The 12,059-nt window shown below is 33.5% G+C and overlaps 1 protein-coding gene and 1 long non-coding RNA gene across 7 annotated transcripts in view; one reads left to right on the forward strand and one right to left on the reverse strand.

The window, feature by feature from the left end:
• Positions 1–26: 26 nt before the first annotated feature.
• The window catches only part of LOC101740025 (clustered mitochondria protein homolog), a 32,387-nt gene continuing 20,354 nt past the window's right edge, over positions 27–12,059 (forward strand). Inside the window, exons 1-2 of one of the 6 annotated variants that reach the window (XM_062669740.1) lie at positions 27–134; positions 1,255–1,434. In XM_062669740.1, coding sequence (XP_062525724.1) covers positions 1,314–1,434 — 121 coding nt within the window. In that variant the 5' untranslated portion in view covers positions 27–134; positions 1,255–1,313. Of the gene's footprint in view, positions 135–801; positions 1,043–1,116; positions 1,435–10,109; positions 10,423–11,360; positions 11,454–12,059 lie in introns of those variants that run through there. The other 5 variants (XM_021351960.3, XM_038012325.2, XM_021351961.3 and 2 more) reach the window with 5 other exon arrangements.
• LOC110386243 (uncharacterized) lies at positions 2,239–4,529 on the reverse strand. The gene is made up of 2 exons (XR_002431469.3): positions 4,059–4,529; positions 2,239–3,979 (listed from the first exon to the last, which is right to left on the reverse strand). It is a non-coding gene; the product is annotated as an uncharacterized LOC110386243 (long non-coding RNA).

A 12,059-nucleotide genomic window follows, 5' to 3' on the forward strand; every position in this document is an offset into this window, starting at 1 on the left:
TGACTAAATAAAACAGTTCACAATTGACATCCTACACGTTATTGAAAATGTAACACTTCTTTATCAAAGTAAAAAGTATCATGTATAAATGTAGGGATATGAATATAGTATTATATAGTATAGTGTCTACAAATGTACGTAAATATAGAATTTTACAACATAGCAGTTGCAATTGAATTGCTTTTTATGGATAAAAAAATGTAGGGAGGCTGATCCTACGGATATTGAGTAGATGTTACTGTGATACAAATTTTTAGCTTAATTCTCATTTTCGAAGTCGTCGTGGCCTAAAGGATAAGACGTCCGGTGCATTCGTATCGAGCGGTGCAACGGTGTTCGAATCTCGCTGGCGGGTACCAATTTTTCTAATGAAATACGTACTCAACAAATGTTCACGATTGACTTCCACGGTGAAGGAATAACATCGTGCAGTGAAAATCAAACCCGCAAAATTATAATTTGCGTAATTACTGGTGGTAGGACCTCTTGTGAGTCCGCACGGGTAGGTACCACCGCCCCGCCTATTTCTGCCGTGAAGCAGTAATGCGTTTCGGTTTGAAGGGTGGGGCAGCCGTTGTGACTATACTGAGACCTTAGAACTATATCTCAAGGTGTGTGGCGCATTTACGTTGTAGATGTCTATGGGCTCCAGTAACCACTTAACACCAGGTGGGCTGTGAGCTCGTCCACACATCTAAGCAATAAAAAAAAAAAAAAAAAAAAAAAAAGAATAGACACTTTCATAAATGTACATGGAAATTTAAAAATAATTCTATTTAATTATTGTGCATATTCGTTCAAATAGCGAATTGTAAAAAAACGTTGCATTTTTATTCAGAACATCAATTTTATGTACCTAAATAGAAATAATTTATTGGAAACTTTTTCAATCTTCCTATTTCCTATTTCCCAAAAGGTTATTTTTTGTGACTTATGCCATTTATATAGCTATTCATTAGCTGCAGAACAAAATAAAATGGCCATTTATATCATTTGCGATTTGATTTGGTTTTATGTACTAAAAATTTCGTCCACATTTATGGTAAGCTTATTTTAGAGATAGGAATAATTTAGTTTTCGCAGTATGCGAAACAAACATTTGTAGAAAAATCCAATATCTTTATGTTGTCACCCTACTGCTAGGCATCACTATGATGTACCATGAACTTTTCAGCCAGCCGGATTTCATACATTGAATTCTCAATTTTTGTTAGTCAATATTCAACCTTAAGTCTACCGCATGTGTTCTTTCAGCTGAGAGTGGAGCCGTATCGTTGCGGTCAATTTGAACAGGATTGAATCCTCGTGTTGTGATGGCACTCGGTAGTGAAGTGAGTGATAATTCTGCAAAAAGTACTTCTCAAAAAGTGAAAAAATGCACAGCGAACAATTCAGTGATCGAGAAAAATTTCAGTGACAATGGTACCATCAAAGGTAAGTTATAGTCTTGCACATAGTTATGTAACAGTAAAAACAATTGTATTATAAAACCATTCAATCAAATAAACGGATAATTTTATGTGTGAATAGTAATTAAAACTAGAGATACATAGTGTGATCATGGGGTCGAAATCATGTGATCAAAATAAGATTACTTAGAATTAATTTTTCATAAATATATAATTTAAGCAGTGTATCTGCTCTATGTACACTAAACGAAAAATTGTAATTTCAATTAAACTAAAAGTTACATTTGACATTGAAATTTATGAATGTATGATGTAAATCATTACACAACTTGGAATACTATTACATATAATGTATCTACAAGAAAGTAGTTTATATAGTACTTTAATAGCAATCTTATTGTACTATTGTAGTACCTAATGCAAACTTGATTAAATGAATTTATTATGAAATCTATTTATAAATTGTTAACATTGAAAATATTCATAATTTTACTTTGCACAATTTGAAATGGTAGTGTTGGATTTAAACAAAGGGAAAGTAATGTAACTAAAAGTCTCGTTTTAAAGTCCATTGTCATACTATCAATTTAGTTAGGTGCTGTAGAATATAAATATAATACAGAATAGCTCTAAAGGCATTATAGTTAATTGCAGTTGGTTTTTAGATTGAGCTCAAGAAAATTTGTTATCTGATCCTATTTAAAGATACATAATTCACATTGCTTTAGTTTTTAATACCCAAATTTTGTTCTCAAACAAGTCTTGAAGATATCCCTGAATTGCTTATAAAATAGTATTCAGTAAAGAATCAGAATAAAAATAAAAGATGTTCGAGGAAACTATTTATTTATTAAGGTAAAATAATATAAACAGTGTTTTAGTTTTCAGTGTTTCCTAAAAAATAAATTATTATTTCTTTGTATCATAAGGCAGATGAATTAAAATCCAAGCCCATCAGGTAGGTAGAAGTGTTGTTTAATTAGTTTGCTCTTAATCCTGCAACCTTTTTTTAGTTATCTTTTGAATAACTTGCATTATATACCTCAATGCTACACATAGTGTTCACAATTAGGAGCCAGGTTTAATCACCAATCACTTTTTAGAGAGGTTTATTTATGCCAACAAATAGAGCTCAATTTTCTTTGTACTCAAATAGCCTTCAGGTCAATGACCTCACATACCACATGCATATCACTCCCTGGGGTAGAGCTTGAAATATATTTTTCATAATTTCATAGCCAGTTCAAATGGCAAAAAATTGAACCTTTGTAATGTATTGTTCAAATCACAGTCTGAAATTAGAAGATATGTGTATTGTAAAAATAAGTATGAAAATCATTTATGACACTGCAAATATTTTATTGAGAGAAGGAGATTAGTCATGTTATTATGATGTTGCTATTTTTTATTTATTTAGAAAAATAGTTAGTGTCAAGACTTCTAACTTTTAAATATAAGGTGGAGTTTGTAGAAAAATTAGATTTCAAAATCAAGAAACTTTCAAAGAAATTGCTTTGAACTTGCATTGAAAAATATTTTTGTTGTAAACCATTACACGTGAAGTAGTTGTTGAGAAACATATGACTTGGATAATCTACTTTCACTATTTTATTATTTAGTTGAAATTTTATGGTACAATGTATCATAACTATGAAACTCTTCATTATGATTTTTTCAAGTAGTATTTGACTGATGTTTTTCTAAAATATAATATTTTACTATGTTATCAATTTTAAAATTACAGTATTAAAAGAACAATCAGATAGAAATGTCGTAGATGTCTAAACTTAAATAATGTTTGTTGCATTAGAAAAACCATTAAAAACAGGAAATCATTTACTTGAATAATTCAATGTATAACTCAACATGTGGTCACCAGTGGGGGCGTGTTGAGTGTTGGCAGTTGTGTGTTGGAGGTTGAAGACATGCTCTGACAATTTATAATAAATTATAAATAAGTCTAGCTAAGTTATGAGACACATGTGCATCAATCATTAGGTTACTGATAAACAGTTGGAAAACAGGTTAATGAGAAAAAACGCCCCATCAATCACCAGTACTGGCCTCTTATTGCTGAATTCGGATCATTTGATAAAAATATTAACTCTTAATACCATATTTTTATCTGGCCGTGTGCTCTAGGCATTGAATGACACCACCCCATTTCTTCCCGTGCAGCCATTATCTGAACGTTTTATCAGCTTTCGGCAGTCACCGGTTTAGGGTGCGTTGTGTGTGTTTTATCGTAAAAAAGCTATAAAATACAAACTAAACTAAACAATGGAGAGTATATGTAGTATCAAACAAAAAAATAATTAAATGTCGAAGCATGAATCACGGAGAAATCTGAGAATGTACATCGAACATAGAAACCCTTTTTTTTTGGAGTCGGTAAAAAGATTCCATAGATGCGTGAACAAGTCCATGGTTCCGATGGCTTTGGGTGCTTGGCCCACCCATTTGGTAGATATTACAATGTGAATGCTGACATCCACCTTGCGGCACGAGGACGGAGTGTTTGTTTAAAAGCACTAGCGGATCCGACAGACGTCATGTCACATATCTTATATCTGAAAATTAAAAACTTTTTTGAATAGGTTGTAATAATCTGAAAGGTTTTGAAGAAATAAAAAAAAAAACGGTTATTACAATTCCGAATTGTGAATCTAAGTCATTCTCAAATCCACTTGAACACAAACAAAAAAAATCATGAAAATCGGTCCAGCCAGTACAGGAGGAGTTCAGTCACTTAAACAAGCGCAGAAGAATTATATTTGGATATTAAACACCTATCAAACTCAAACTGGATCGTGTAACTGCTTCACGGTAGAAATAGGCAGGATTGAGAGAGAGAGAGAGAGAGAGAGAGTATTCTTTATTGTACACCAAAAAAACAAATGAACAGTGCGATACATTAAAAACAAAAAGTACAATTGGCGGTCGATTGTTTGAAAATTATTTATTGCCCAAAAACATTTTACAAAGGCGAACTTAACACCATGCAGGCATTCTATTCCAGTTAACGCTCGTTGATGAAGTAAAAGATTCAAGAAGAGCGTAGCTGTGATAAAGTTAATACAATACGGTGATGGTATCCATGCAGGCTTACATTATGTTCGACTATCAGTAAAATGAATACGTATATACGTATTATCTTTGTATATTTAGAATTTCAATACAGTTAGCTATAGTCAAATAAAACGCGAGACCTTGTATCTTGTATCGCTATCATGACTGTTGTTTTTATGTATGTGCAAAAAACGTCATTATCAAGAAACATTTCCTTAAGATATTCAAACTTAAAAGAACATTATTAGTCAGAATACAAGTTAAAAATAGTAAATACGAATTCAAACCGTAAATGTTGCCTTCATTGAAAACCGAATAATAATTACTTAAAATAATACTACGAGCCAGTTGGTTAGTTGGACTAAACACTTAAATCATTATTAACATTATAACTTTAACAGTCATGTGCTTATTGGAAATCCGATGACGCCAGTAAATGCTGATTTTAAGACGGTGACAGTGGATCTAACGTATCTAGTTTTTAAGGTTCCATAACCAATTTACAAAAAGCTTTTGCATTTTATCTTGCACACATGGCGCATCTCGTGCGCTCTCTCTCTCTCTCGCTCTCTCGCTCTCTCGGAGATAAATCTGCAGATAACATTTAGGATGATAGATCGCGGAAGTGAAGTTTTGTTTTATGAAACGTTACACATTAAAATGTTATTAAAGCTTCTAAGACTACGAAGTCTCGCAAACAATATCTCGGCACCTCAAAAAATTTAGAGTTGCTCCTACCACCGACAATGTTATGGCCTTATTGTTCTAGAATCGCAAAGGAATAGTTTTTATTGATAACATTCGTAAAAGAAATAATTATTGGAGTCCGTTATGCAGATTTAATCCCAAAAATACATGGTATTAAGAAGAGTGTTGTGGAAAACTAGTTAAACGTGTTATTTCTTCACTATAACACCCCAGTTCAGCTAGTCGAAGTGAGGCTCAAGGCAATCCGCACTGTTGGCTTAGATATCTTTGACCATTCACAATATTCACCACTTTTAGCTCAAGATTATCCCTTGTTTACAAAATTGTGTAAAATTTCTTAGTTAAAATCGCTTCGCCGCTTGTGAATTCGACTAAAATTTCCGAACTTGTTCCTTAAAAGCATTGTCGTTTTCCGAGTTATGTTTAATTTTTATATGAATACTAGCAGACCGCTCCGGCTCTGCTCGGGTCTTTAACAAAAATTTCAACGATATTTGACGTTGTTTTATTTTTTTAAATAAAAGAACATTTATTGCGGCATAACTATAATTAGTAGACATATGCTGTCGCGACACTTTTTGTAAATAATAATGTGTTCTACAAAGTCGTAGTATATTATTTTATTCTATCATCAATAGTTTTCGCAGGACACGCGGTGTAAGAAATTTTTTAGGTATTTTTTTTACACCTTGGGTTACAATATTGGAGTTTTAGTAAGGATCCCTAATTTTTTTCATAAAATATTATAACCTATGTCACTCGACAATAGTGTAGCTTCCAAATAATGAAAGAATTTTTCAAATCGGTTTAGTAGTTTCGGAGCGGATTCATTACAAAGAAACAAATCTTTCCTCTCTATAATATTAGTGTAGATAATTGTGCTTTAGTTTCTTTTGGCCACATCTACAATTTTCAGTTCTGAAAGTGCAATTAAAAACTAAATTACAGAGAATTTGGTCTAATGATTATATTAATACCGTCACTAATGATTATTTATTAACATGTTCATGCTAGGCTGCTTAGATGGGCAATAAAAGAAACTATTTTATTTAATTTCATATAATAATTTGGAATATTTATCAATTTTTATTTTCAGATTTGTAGTTGTCAGGTTTTATTTAACAAATGATAAAATTTGACATGTTCAACGTATCGATTGATAACACTTGTTCGCACGATAGCGATTTGAACCTGGACTATTAACGAACCCTTTACATTATTTAAAAAAAACACGTTTCCACACAGGTGTGGTCCTGATTGAGCATTGAATAATTTTCAACTTAAAGATTATAGGCGATATCTTTTTTTTTTTTTCCTACCTAAGCTGATAGCCTTGAGAGGCTATATCAGCGTAACCTTAACTAGTAGGTGAGCTCACGGAGATATCATTAATATCGTATACCATACATAAATTGCTTCTAAGTCGTTTTCAGAATTAAAAAAAAAAACCTCTGAAAAGCTGTACCCTGTCTCTGAACGTTATATCAAAATCGGTGACCTGTTTCAGAGATTAGTATAACAGATAAATTGGAAACATGTGGGTGGAGTTTGGTAATTTGCAAATAATCACAAAGATACACTTCATTGTTTTTTATTGGGTATAACGATTTCTGGATAATTTAGTTTCGTTTATAGATAAAAAAAATTCATGTAGGATAAAAAATATTGACACAATAGTAATTAAAACAAATTGGATGTAAAGATAAACGCAAATTGTTCTTTCTACATTGAAATTGTATAGTGCATGAGTTTGACTGAGTCCAGTAAACAAGTATCAGTAATATTTCGAGTACAAAGGCACGAAAAATCGTGTCATATAAGCGATGTCGTGAGTCAGTCATTTGAGGACTCTAATGATTTGAGCAATTTTGTTTAAGGGGTCATTTGGAAGAATAGAAACTTAATATTGAAGAAAACGCAATCATGCTTATGTTATGCATTTTATTTAAAAAGTGAGAATATTTATTGTTCACAGATACGTGTAACGTTTCTATGAATACCGCGAAAACATGTATGTAGGTCGTTTACATTTTCGGTAAACTAGGCTGCAATGTCTGTATTATCAGATTGCGTTTTTTGTAATCCGCTCACAGTTTTTTCTTCTGGTTTTTGTTCTTATCCCACATTATCTTGGCTTGGGTCAGCATCTGCTGTTATCATGGGGCTGCGCAGTGATTTGGCATAATTAAAGCATCTTTAATTTCATATATGTGTCATAACAGTATTAATGTTTTTGTTTGTTAGTGCACCTTCTCTAAGATCGAAGTTTTTTTGCACTCTCAATTAATAATGTTGATGATAACCCTGGAATTACATTTACATATAAATCAACAGATGACGCCCGTTGACGTTTGAACAAACCAGTGTATGGCGTATTTACTTATGCATGTTTGTGTAGAATAAATGCAGACAAGCTCAAGATCCAACCGGTGTTAAGCGGTTACCGGAGCTCGCGAAAACTACGAACCGTCTCCCACACACGTTGGCACATGATATCAAAGTCATCATTGTATCGGAGTAACGGTCTATCATGGGTATTTAAACCGGAACACATAAGAGTTTTGACGGTAGTCAGGATATTGTTATATCTGTGTGGGCACAACACAACCTAGAAACTGTAGTCAAAAATAAACGACAGTATTCGCTAAGATTATCAGAGAATGCTAATTACTACTAAAGTCGTCGTGGCCTAAAGAATAAAACGCCTGGTGCATTTGTGTCGAGCGATGCAACGGTGTTCGAATCATGCAGGCAAGTACCATTTTTTTTAATGAAATACATACGTACTTAACAAATGTTCACGATTGTCTTCCATGGTGAAGGAATAACATCGTGAAATAAAAATCAAACCCGCAAAATTATAGTTTCCGTAATTACTGGTGGTAGGACATCTTGTGAGCCCGCACGGGTAGGCACCACCACACAATCTATTTCTGCGTTTCGGTTTGAAGGGTAGGGCAGCCGTTGTACTGTAAAAACTGAGACATTAGAACTCATGTCTCGAGGTGGGTGGCGGCATTTACGTTGTAGATGTCTATGGACTCCGATTACCACTTAACGCCAAGTGGGCCGTGAGCTCGTCCAACCATCGAAGGTATTAAGAAAGAGGGATGATGATGAGGATTAGTTAAAGTTGGACTCCATTAAACGTCTTATCTTGTAAGATTCCCATCCGGAGGTAGATTCAGCGAAGCACTGTTCTTGCTAGGGCAAGCATTACAAAGTTCTCTCAGACTGATTCTCGTGGGCTCGCCAACCAAATCGGTGAAGCTGGAATAGCCCTTCGAGGCTACCAGTGGTTTGGTAGAGAAAAAATGATTCGACGGTGAGTACGAGTAGTAAAGAAGTAGCCACAAAATAGCGAACTCCTAAGAAATTTATCTTAATGTTAAACAATTGAATGAATAGGGTGAATTTTAAAATAACTTTTTTGGCTTTTGTCACTAAAAATTTTTTTCAATTGAGAATTTTGTTACGTCTGGTTCAGTCGGACTGTTTTGTTAATTTAGAATAGCCGGAAATACTTCGTTACGAAAATGGAACGTTGAGTTTGGGTCACATAAAAAAAACCCATGTAATACTGTAAAATCTATAATAAGCTCATTGGGACTGCAATTGATCTAAAAATAAAATTAAATGCCCTTCGTTGCTAAAGCCACCAATTATAACAGCTGGAATAGAATTATGTTTTGAAGCCAGGAAAATTGGAAGAATCGCCACGAAAAAATGTAAAATTTCTGATTAACAAAACCAGAAATGACTGACCAGTCCAGACATGTGTCCACTATAGTAGAATTATTTTGTGCGTGCAGTTTGGGTCATAAAAAATCGGAGCGGTGAAGCGAGTATTTCGCTCTCTCTTCCACTCATGAGCCTTATGGACGGGCAAAGTGATGCGCATTATTGTTGTCGATAAGCGTTATCGATAGTGTGTTTAGTTTTGTCATTTTGTGGGTTAATGACAAAAATGAAAGAAAAAGTCACTAATTGAACACTTACACCACATATCACCGCAACAAGTTAACGAAAACGGCAGAAATTAACACTTTGTAACTTTTCGGGATCTATTCTTATTTCAATAAAAAAATATAACACATTGTTGATAACAACACGTGCAAATATTATTTTGAATAAATTCTGCCGTTTTGATACAAAACAAAGGAGTAGCCATTGTGTCACTAAAGAAATTCAGAGAACGAATGCATAAAATCACATTTCTCTTCGACATAATGTACTATAATTTGCAGGTAAGTACAAATAACTCTTAACATAACAATGTCTTACCACCCTGCCACCGTTTACCTGCCTTCGATGACTCATTTGTTTTTATCGATAATGGCGTTGCGCCCGCGCAACATGCTCACCGCCCTAGCCGGACTATGTCTTATGACCTGCACGGACAAAATAATTCTACTATAGTAAAAAATATTAATCCTAAATTATTTAGCACATTGTGATATAGGCATTTCCACTAAGGCAGCGTCGTATGCCAAAGTTATGATTTAATTTAGAAATTTGTAATAAAGCAACTTTTTTTAAGTATACATACCTACACATAATTATGGGTAAAAGAATGCTTGAATTTATTTATTTATTACTGATCATGTTAGCCTTTATGGTTGAATACCGTTCACCTATTTCTGCCCCGTTTAAACAATGTTTTCCAGTTTGCAGAGTGAAATACCTATTATTCCAAAGACTTCGATATTATGTGTCAAGTAGGTGTCAAGGTATTTCAGCTGTGGTGTCAGTATGATCTGCTACCGCTCCAGATAAAGTAAACCTTGGCTCGTCTAGATAAAAAAGCCCTGGGCACATATTGAAACTTTTGGGATAGTAAAATGTCATTCACGTGATAAAAGTTTGTTAAATGACATCAGTGATTTCAAAGATTTCTTGTCAAACAATCCAAATCTGATTTAAATTGAAAGCCGAGTTTGAATTTTACCAAACGTCTATGGTGTTTTGTTATTGAAATAAGATGAAATTTAAAAATAAAGATCCGTAGGAACCAAAAAAAGTCAAGGGTGGATCACATAATAATCTTACGAGTCAAAGGTTAAAACATTCAACGGTTGCGGCGTGTGCTGCCAAGCGTGTTTCTGTTTGCATAATTCATTGATCGATACAATTGCCTTTTGAACGGTACCAATAACGAGTTGTTTGTCAGAATACAATTTACACTATATGTTTTCTAGTGCACTCTGACGTCAACTATCCTTGTCTAGTAATTAAAGTAAGTAATTTTCAATGAATACAAGTAAAGCAATGGTGCGAAATATAAGCAATCCAGATTTACACTAACCTCTATACCACGTAACCTAAAGTGTACTCATACGATTTTATTTAACGATTTTTATTTTATTTTTACTGGTGGTAGGACCTCTTGTAAGTCCGCACGGGTAGGTACCACCATCCCCTCTATTTCTGCTGTGAAGCAGTAATGCGTTTTGGTTTGAAGGGTGGGACAGCCGTTGTAACTATACTGAGACCTTAGAACTTATATCTCAAGGGGGGTGGCGCATTTACGTTGTAGATGTCTATGGGCTCCAGTAACCACTTAACACAAGGTTGGCTGTGAGCTCGTCCACCCATCTAAGCAATAAAAAATATGTTATTTATTTATTAGGTACCCAATACACATTACAAGTTAAAAAGATACACAAAAAGTAACAACAGAAAAACAAAAAAAACTGACTTGTAACATGAGCCATCTGCTTATGACTCTAAAATTAAAATTTAAAGTTGAATCTTATTATTTAATTTAAATTTATTGTTTATTAGTTAGTTATTTAAAATTTAACTTTAAAACTCGAGTAAATCATTTACACTTAAGATGTCAATAAAATGTGTATGTCGAATGTCAAAAGCTTCATCTCCACCGCCTGTTTAAAAAAAAAGAACCACAGTTTTGAGACATACCGGCATAATAAGCTTACATACCGGACTAGTTTTTTCGCTCATTGCTACTCATTATGTATTTGTCAATATAACTTGAATATTTTTATATTACAAATAGAAAGAAAAAAACTTAAAAGAAGTTAATAGTGTATCTTATTAGGTTATCTTAGGGGCTTCATCTATACGAGAACAATACAGCTTCCATTTATTTAAAAGGGCTTCCGTTCAGTTATATAATTGATTCCATATAAGAATGTATTTGTTTGGTTGCAGTAACGCTGACGACACAACTGAAGGAATTGTGTCAACGGCTGGTTATCACGAAATTTGATTTCACGTTATCTAGAGACACGGGCACTAGTGCGGGTTTGCTTCTTATCTTGTTTGTGAATGTATGCAGATACCATCAAACATTTTGATAAGTAATTTTATCTTCACAAGCGACTACGGATAATATTCTGATTTAAAATTCGTATAAGATAAATAAGAGTTAGTTATATATTAATCATAAAAGTAAAAAAAAAACACGATTCAAAAAAGCCTGTAGGAAACGTCTGAATTTATAGTCGATTTCGCATTTCCTTGAATGTCAATAGTACGTTCACTCGTCATATTCTCCGGGCTTTCGTCGTGTTTAATGAGGTCGTTCTGATTAGTTGTTGTCGACATTTGTAACGTTTTATCTTTATAAAAATCCTTATTCCAAAATCTAAGTTTTGTCTTCTTTCGACTTGACAATCACTATATATATATATATATATATATGTGTTTTTTTTTTGTCTAAACATCTTACTTTAGAATGAAGCCGAAAAACGTGATAGTTGAAATAATAATAATAAAAATAGTCACTTTGTTAAGGCCTAATACTAATAAATAAATCAAGGATCCTAGGAATACTAACTTCGTTTTAGGCTCAAACACATTGTAAAGAGATAAAACACGGTGCGAACTGCGATTAGCTACGCAGCGTTT

This window comes from Bombyx mori, chromosome 8, assembly GCF_030269925.1.
Source record: "Bombyx mori chromosome 8, ASM3026992v2".
Classification (NCBI taxonomy): domain Eukaryota; kingdom Metazoa; phylum Arthropoda; class Insecta; order Lepidoptera; family Bombycidae; genus Bombyx; species Bombyx mori.